The 9,215-nt window shown below is 38.5% G+C and overlaps 1 protein-coding gene across 1 annotated transcript; it reads right to left on the reverse strand.

Annotated features, from left to right (window-relative positions):
* Positions 1-3,391: 3,391 nt before the first annotated feature.
* On the reverse strand, positions 3,392-8,685 carry LOC119892446 (protein neuralized-like). Its single transcript, XM_038704696.1, has 6 exons — positions 8,624-8,685; positions 6,671-7,183; positions 6,375-6,539; positions 4,401-4,913; positions 4,092-4,256; positions 3,392-3,937 (listed from the first exon to the last, which is right to left on the reverse strand). The coding sequence occupies exons 1-6, from the start codon at positions 8,652-8,654 to the stop codon at positions 3,789-3,791; spliced, it is 1,536 nt and encodes a 511-aa protein (XP_038560624.1). The 5' UTR covers positions 8,655-8,685; the 3' UTR covers positions 3,392-3,788.
* Positions 8,686-9,215: the final 530 nt, after the last annotated feature.

Raw genomic sequence — 9,215 nt, forward strand, 5'->3', positions numbered from 1 at the left:
GGGGGATCCAGTAAGATCCACAAATGATAAGAGGCTGTTTTCACACAACCTATTGCGGGCCTTGCTGTCAGTATCATACAGCAGAAAAAGACATATCATCATCCTCGAGGTCGCGTTATGATCACATTCCCAGTGTTAGTTAGTGTCAGTTAATCATTTGTTTCAGTAAAGTTGCAGAAAGCAAAAAAAATTGTAAACAAGCAAGACGCTTGTGCTTTCACTTCGTGGGAACAGGTGCGGGTGTGCAATTCATGCAAAAATGGATGATTAAAGTGAAAACTGTATAATAAAAAAAAACAATTTGCAGTAAATGATAACTTATTTATCCTGTGACTCACACATAGCAACATCTTAATTTGCATGTGAAGCCCTTTACTCATCAATAACAAGCTGAACGTTTCCAGTAAAACATATAGTTTCTAGTTATCTCTCATCTCCTTTATTTCACAGTTTACGGCACAGGTCATAAATCCTATATTCCTCCTATTTCTTTTGATCAGTTTTACAGCAGTTATAACTAAACAATTTTTTTTATATACCAAAGTAATATACCTTTGCCATTAGGATTTGTTAGTAAAATGTAAAACTGTAAATGAATTACTATTATTTTTTAGTAACTTATTTTCAGTAGCAGTATTTTGTTTAGTAACATCAACACTGATACTTTATATATAATTTCGCAACCTAAATGTAACTTGACAAAATGTGATTATAGAAGACCTTACTGACAGTTAAAGCAGTTTAGTAAATTGCATATCACGTTGACTGAAGACCAAGATTAAATATCTCACCAGAGTTCTCCTTGTCACTCTCCTTCTCCATCTTGAAGAGGCAGATTGTCCTTGTCTTCTTGTCTTGAGAGATGATGTGGTCAAGTCTGTGTCTTGGTTTAATGAGCAGGCTTTAAAACATGGTGCACGTGGTGTCAAAACAGACACATCCCAGCATCACAAGGAAAAGGAATGGGGAGGGACTGAGGGAGGAGCCAAACCTTGGAAATTTACCTGATGAGGGAGGGCACGGTGCCAACAGTAGTTTTGTTTTTAGCGCAACTCACGTTTATCTTAAATGGTCTCTGTTTTAATCAGTGACTTTTACAGCAGCAATGTGAATACCCGGATGTGAGGTCCTGAATTGTATGGAATTAGCTCCCATATAGAATAGTATCACTTTCATTATTAGTCATGGTCTTGATTGTGTTTTATGCTGAAATACAAAGGTCATGCAAACAAACATTTATGTACATTTCTTTTACATAAGTGAAGAAACAGTAGCCTACTTTAACTTACCATTAACATCCGTAAATGATGAGAGGCTGTTAAAATACGTCAAATATTGCAGGGCCTTGTAATCAGTATCATTAACGGCTGACAAACCCCCTCTCACACTCAGATGAGGTAGAAAGATATGTATATACTGACATTTTATCGGACCCACAGTACAATAATCTCTTTTAGGAAAGGCAATGCAATCTGGCCTCATTTTAGAGAAATGTTCAAAAAGCCACCTGACTCAACACATCGTGGAAAATACCCAAAACACAAAAGTATTGGCTATCACCGCTACCCGGACTTACTCTGTGATTTAAAGAAACCCTAAACATGCGTATGTGATGAGATCATGCAAAGATTCATTCTTAAAAATTTCCTCACTTGCTGCTGCCTATTCTCTCACCAGTGTGTACAGAGCTTTGTCGCCCTCTACAGGACACATGCTCATATTTCAATAGTCCTCATTGGTTTGCATTCCTAATCATGTGACAGGAATGGGCCATGAGAAATCCTAAATGACATCATCACTCTTGGAAAGTTTCTAGCTTTTCTCCTACTATGACCATAAAATCACATGTCTTTTCCCCAGACGTCATGTCACAATAATTTACTCTGCAGGCCACACCTGAATTCTGAATTACGAGATGTAGGTATTTTAACTTGTATTACACCCTTATGTGAAGCATGTTTTTAGGGAAAAGTATATCCTGTAGACCAAGTGTTTGATTCTAGGCATTAGAATCATTTATTCTATGCATTCCTGTAGTTAAATACTGCAAAAATGCATTGATGTATCCACCCCAATTCAAAAAGCATAACAGTAAGTCACATAATATCAACATTTAGATGACTAAATTTGTTCATAGAGTCATAGAGCCAATGGCAAGGCATTAATGCAGTGTGTGAAACCCAGGCCAATCCCAGGCTGCATTCTAACGTGGCTTATCTTTTACCATGGTGCCACTCCAAATGGATTGTGCCTTCTGGCTGATCCTGAACAAACGTCCATTCCCAAAGATGCACTGTTACTGGGGTTTGGTCAATATTTCATGCCACTGTTGGTGGGGACAAGAAAAACATCTCCCAGAGTTACATTTTAGAAACGAAGTTGCCAAGTGGCTGAAAAAGTTTGACAGGTGACCAAACCACTGTGAGGCATCTGAGGGGGAAGGACATACTCTTTCAAAACCTAAAAGCAAATTGGACTGGTAGTAAAGAACAAGAGTTATATTTAATTGTTTTGATCAAAATTGTTGCTAGGGATAATTCAGAAGTCCTGGATATTGGTAGGGAAATCTCTTGTAGCCGTACACCTTCTTTTATACAGTTTATGGTCGAGACATGTCCATAATGTATGTAGGCTTGTTACATTATATTGTAAAATAAAAACTCAATTTGCAGCACAAAGGTTGGTTATATATGAAAAATAACAAGTGAGAACAGCAAACAGCTCTGTTTAATTCTGACCCGGCCTCTGTCATGCGGCTGCAGCACTTTCTCTTTCACTCCAACCGCTGCTGTGCTCATTTACAGGGGAGAAAGTAAGAGAGACCCACATCGGCCAAACCCAATTCTTGATATTATAATTGTGATGTGTAATTTAGATTTAATAGAACTGCTATTGCTAAATACATATTTTGTGTAGCCATGTTCTTTTGGTAAATGCATGTGAAATATCAGGCCTATAAAGGAAAAGAACAAGACAAATAGAGAAGGTACAACATACAGCAATTGGACCTCATAACCTCAACTTACCCTGTAAATAGGGCATGTCAGTGCTAGATATCTATCATGGCCCTCAGTGGGTGGCTGAGCTCAACCCCTGTTATTTGTTTGATCTGCTGTTGCTTGTGACTTAAAGCATTTGCTGCTGGAAAGACAGAGCCTGTGTTTGCCTTTGAGATTCTATTTCCGTCTTATAACTCTCTAAATCTGCCACACACACATTTAACAATAAATAAACAAATTGAACTAAGAAAATAGAATATCATTAGACATAAGACATTTTATTTTGTCTTTGTTTGTTTTTACATACATATAAATATTTTACATATTTACAAAAGATGCAAAAATATCATTTTCTGAAATAAAAAATTAATAAAATAGTTTGATTTAAGATGTATAACATCAAGAAGGCAAAATATACTGTACAGTTGAAAAAAATGCAAATTACATTACTCTTTATGCTGTGAGTGCAATAAGTCATAGATTGTCCTCATCAAAATGTTTGATGTTTGGCAATCACAATAAAAGTGCATTTTACTCTTTGTTCACAAATCCTTTTACAGAGTTGAATAACAATTATGCGACAAAGTTTCCTGGCTGGGCTTGAATCAGGCACACTGTGGTCACATGGCAAACCTCCCCAACCACTGGGCTACCAGGACACATTAGGTGGGCGCTGCTCGTAGTGTTTTCTTTGTTACAGTCACTCAGTAGCTTGTATTTGATGAGCCTTGCCTGGTGTCTCGGAGCTTAGAGCCCCCAAATGACAGACCTCCCCTACAGTGATGGTGCTCAGATGTTCCGTCGACATAGAGGGCAGGTGCCAAACTGCTGGCAGACCTTGGGGGCGCAGCGGTCACACAAACACCTGTGGCCACAGGGTAGAGTGATTCTGGCCTCTTTTGCCATGCACACCACACAGGACATTGCCCTGCTTTCACCTGTGAACAAAACAGAGGAATCACAATTACAAAGACTGACATAAGAGATAGGCAAATGTGTGCCATATTCTCAATCAACGCAAACAGCTGATTTCACTGATTCAATCAGTTAAGGGTCAAAAATCAGTATTTGGTTGGAAGGACTCTTTCTTACCTGCTGGGACTTCCATGTCAAGACAGGAGATGCATTGCTCGCTGTTTCCATGGAGGTTCGACACAACAGGAGTCATCCTGCTGGGAATGTCAACATCCAGTGAGGTGGGGCGTTCAGGTGCAGGACAGGACCTTCTGGTGCGAAACAGCTCCCTTTTCTCTGAGCCTGCAGCAGAGTGTAGATACATTAAATCACTTCATCTTTTTACAATAGTCATTCACACAATTACTTGGCATGGTCAACAAATAAATAAGAACAAGAAAACGGGCCGTGCAGCCCAAACACATCGTTATCTAACAGTAAACTTACCCAGAAGGAAAATGGAGCACGTCTGTCCGTAGATGTCTATCATGGCCCACAGCGGCTTGCTCAGATCCACTCCTGTCAGTAGTTTGTGCTGCCTGATGTTGTTGCTAGTAATGTATAAGGAGCCTCCATTGGAAACCCAAAACTCAAGCTCTGAACCTGCTTGGCAGTAGGATTCATGCACGGGAGCAGCCCAGTGCCCGGAGATGTCAGTGAGGTTGGGGATGGCCATGTCGGGCAGAGGCTGAGATCTGGCTGAAGGTGGCACGTTGGTGAAGCCCACACGCAGAGTTCCTTGGCAGTTCATCAAATCCTTCTCCACCCTCAGACGAATCCTCTCCTGGACCTTCACTGGGCGGCTGCTGAACACCAGGCCGTTCATGAACGTCTTCTCCGTCCTCTCTGCGAGTCGACACCCCTGGCTCAGGCGCACATTGTCTCCCACAGCCTGAGAGTGGAAGGTCAGAGGACCGAGGCAGGACAGGCCACACCGGAGTGACCTCTCTGACCCAACAACTGCAAAGGAAACAAAACAATCTTTTTAAAAAATCTTTACATGCAAGTCATGTTTGCACAAAGTGATTTCTTTGCGCATGTGTCACAGACAACCACAACAACAAAAAGCTGGTTAGTTTTGCTTTCACTATCTGAATACAGTGTAGTAAACAACACATTGTACTGTAGTCATTTTAGACTAAAAGCAGTGAATGTGCTCGTAGTACAATATTTTTTCTCCTTAATGTTTACTGCTATAAATGAAGATTGTTTGTGTCATAGGTAACTAATTCTACTAAGCTTAAGCTGTTAGGAATAAGTGACATATTTGATAAAACACATAATAAAGAGAAATTTCTTAACATCATCTAATCTAATAACTTGTTATTCTACAGCGATAAAGTTGATAATGATGGAGCTATAAACCGCAGTTAAAATAAATAAAAAAGTAATAATGAAACTAGCAGACACTCTTCTTTCTATAACTGATAACAAAAGACCTGGGCATGAACAACTCACTTTAGTTTTGTATCTCACCAATCAGATTCTTAAGAATAATGACCACATTCTTAAAGGAAAGAATAGTTTCTTTCAGTAGCTCTTGAAAAAGAAATTAACTTAGAATGTGTTCTTGATGTACATGTGCATTAAAAAAGAAACTATAAGAGCTTTTTCATACCAAAGTACAAATTTATGTCATTAAGATTTGTGTTACTAAAATGTAGAATTCTAAATGAATTATTATTTACTTATTTTCAGTATTAGTATTAAGTTTAGTAATAACAAGAAAAGTGATAATTCATATATATTTTGACATCCTAAATTGAACTTAACAAATTGTAGTTAACAGAGGACTTTACAGATAATTTAAGCAGCGCTGTAAATTGCAGATCAAGCGGAGATCTTGTAAGATCCACAAATAATAAGAGGCTGTTTTCATGCAACCTATTGCAGGCCTTGCTGTCAGCATCATAAACAGCAGAATAAAACATGTCTTGATCCTTTAGGTCATATTATGACTACATGCCTAATGATTCTTCTTTAATATAAACGGATGCCAGTTAATCATTTGCTTCAATAAAGTTGTAAATAGGAGATAAAATTGTGAACAAGTAATAATGAAACTAGCAGACACGTGCTTGACTTTGAGCAACAGGTGAAGGTTTACCATTCATGCAAAGATGACTGATTAAAGTAAACACTGTATTTAATCAATGCATTTGTTAATTTGATAAAGAATTTATTAAATGTTAACTTATGTATCATGCAGGTGTGACTCACATGTGTAGTAACTTTTTTTACATGTGAAGCCCTTTCCTCATCAGTCATAAGCTTAACGTTTCCAGTAAAACGGCTAGTTTCTAGTTATCTCTCATCTCCTGCATATGTGCCATGTTCTCAATCAATGCAAACAGCTGATTTCACTGATTCAATCAGTTAAGGGTCAAAAATCAGTATTTGGTTGGAAGGACTCTTTCTTACCTGCTGGGACTTCCATGTCAAGACAGGAGATGCATTGCTCGCTGTCTCCGTGGAGGTTCGACACAGCAGGAGTCATCCTGCTGGGAATGTCAACATCCAGTGAGGTGGGGCGTTCAGGTGCAGGACAGGACCTTCTGGTGCGAAACAGCTCCCTTTTCTCTGAGCCTGCAGCAGAGTGTAGATACATCTTTTTACAATAGTCATTCACACAATTACTTGGCATGGTCAACAAATAAATAAGAACAAGAAAACGGGCTGTGCAGCCCAAACACATCGTTATCTAACAGTAAACTTACCCAGAAGGAAAATGGAGCACGTCTGTCCGTAGATGTCTATCATGGCCCACAGCAGCTTGCTCAGATCCACTCCTGTCAGTAGTTTGTGCTGCCTGATGTTGTTGCTAGTAATGTATAAGGAGCCTCCATTGGAAACCCAGAACTCAAGCTCTGAACCTGCTTGGCAGTAGGATTCATGCACGGGAGCAGCCCAGTGCCCGGAGATGTCAGTGAGGTTGGGGATGGCCATGTCGGGCAGAGGCTGAGATCTGGCTGAAGGTGGCACGTTGGTGAAGCCCACACGCAGAGTTCCGTGCCAGTTCATCAAATCCTTCTCCACCCTCAGACGAATCCTCTCCTGGACCTTCACTGGGCGGCTGCTGAACACCAGGCCGTTCCTGAACGTCTTCTCCGTCCTCTCTGCGAGTCGAAACCCCTGGCTCAGGCGCACATTGTCTCCCACAGCCTGAGAGTAGAAGGTCAGAGGACCGAGGCAGGACAGGCCACACCGGAGTGACCTCTCTGACCCAACAACTGCAAAAGAAACAAAACAATCTTTTTAAAAAATCTTTACATGCAAGTCATGTTTGCACAAAGTGATTTCTTTGCGCATGTGTCACAGACAACCACAACAACAAAAAGCTGGTTAGTTTTGCTTTCACTATCTGAATACAGTGTAGTAAACAACACATTGTACTGTAGTCATTTTAGACTAAAAGCAGTGAATTTAATAATACTTATTATTTTCTCCTTTATGTTTTCTGCTATATGAATGAATATTGTTTGTGTCAAAGATAACTAATTCCAATAAGCTTAAGCTGTAGTGAATAAGTGACATATTTGACAAAATATATACTTAATAAAGAGTATCTCACCATAACGTCATGCAGACAGAATACTGGTTCTCAGTACCTCTTGAAAATTTTTTTTAATATAGAGATGTTTTCACGATGTACATGTGCATTAAAAAACGATCTATAAGAGCTTTTTTCATACCAAAGTATGAATTTATGCCATTAAGATTTGTGTTACTAAAATGTAAAATTGAAAATGAATTACTACTTATTTATTTTCAGTATTAGCATTTAGTTTAGTAATAACATCAAAATTGATACTTTATTTTGGCAACCTAAATGTAACTTGACAAACAAGGGGGATCCAGTAAGATCCACAAATGATAAGAGGCTGTTTTCACACAACCTATTCATATTCAACCATATCATCATCTTCGAGGTCGCGTTATGATCGCATTCCCAGTGTTGCCAGTTAATCATTTGTTTCAGTAAAGTTGCAGAAAGCAAATAAAATTGTAAACAAGCAAGACGCTTGTGCTTTCACTTTGTGGGAACAGGTGCGGGTGTGCAATTCACGTAGAGATGGATGTTCAAAGTGAAAACTATCAAACAATTTGCAGTAAATGATAACTTAATTATCCTGTGACTCACACATAGCAACATCTTAATTTGCATGTAAAGTGCTTTACTCATCAGTGAGGAGCTGAACGTTTCCAGTAAAACATATAGTTTCTACTTATCTCTCATCTCCTTTATTTCACAGTTTACGGCACAGGTCATAAATCCTATATTCCTCCTATTTCTTTTGATCAGTTTTACAGCAGTTATAACTAATAAGAAAAGACTTCAGCAACAACTCACTTTTGTTTTGTATCATACCTAATCAGATTTTTAAGAACAATTAACGCTTTCTTAGTGGACAGAATAGTGGCTTTCAGACAAACAAAAATCAAACAAAAATTTAAGGTTTTTTTATACCAAAGTAATATACCTTTGCCATTAGGATTTGTTACTAAAATGTAAAACATTAAATGAATTACAATTAATTTTTTAACTTATTTTCAGTTTTAGTATTTTGTTTAGTCATTACATCAACACTAATACTTTATATATAATTTAGCAACCTAAATGTAACAACTTCGAGAAACAAAGAAACAAAGATCAAGATTAAATATCTCACCAGAGTTCTCGTTGTCACTCTCCTTCATCATCTTGAAGAGGCAGATTGTTCTTGTCTTGAGAGATGATGTAGTCAAATCTGTGTCTTGGTTTAATGAGCAGGCTTTAAAACATGGTGCACGTGGTGTCAAAACAGACACATCCCAGCATCACAAGGAAAAGGAATGGGGAGGGACTGAGGGAGGAGCCAAACCTTGGAAATTTACCTGATGAGGGAGGGCACGGTGCCAACAGTAGTTTTGTTTTTAGCGCAACTCACGTTTATCTTAAATGATCTCTGTTTTAATCAGTGACTTTTACAGCAGCAATGTGAATACCCGGATGTGAGGTCCTGAATTGTATGGAATTAGCTCCCATATAGAATAGTATCACTTTCATTATTAGTCATGGTCTTGATTGTGTTTTATGCTGAAAGACAAAGGTCATGCAAACAAACATTTATGTACATTTCTTAACATAAGTGAAGAAACAGTAGCCTACTTTAACTTACCAAAACGGTCCATTAACATCATAACATCATAAATGACGAGAGGCTGTTAAAATAGGCCACCTATTGCAGGGTGTCAGTACCATTAACGGCTTTTCTTAAATGA

This window comes from Micropterus salmoides, unplaced genomic scaffold (genome assembly GCF_014851395.1).
Source record: "Micropterus salmoides isolate LMB-PRFRI ecotype aquatic unplaced genomic scaffold, ASM1485139v1 Ms_hic_scaffold_7, whole genome shotgun sequence".
NCBI classification, from domain to species: Eukaryota; Metazoa; Chordata; class Actinopteri; order Centrarchiformes; family Centrarchidae; genus Micropterus; species Micropterus salmoides.

Bases quoted from the DNA above. Each gene is read 5' to 3' on its own strand.
- LOC119892446 (XM_038704696.1), bottom strand. From the start codon at position 8,654: ATGATGAAGGAGAGTGACAACGAGAACTCTG. The intron at 7,184-8,623 runs GTGAGATATTTA...TTTCTTTTGCAG, and splicing joins GAGTGACAACGAGAACTCTG to TTGTTGGGTCAGAGAGGTCA. The intron at 4,914-6,374 runs GTAAGAAAGAGT...TTTCCTTTGCAG, and splicing joins TGACATGGAAGTCCCAGCAG to TTGTTGGGTCAGAGAGGTCA.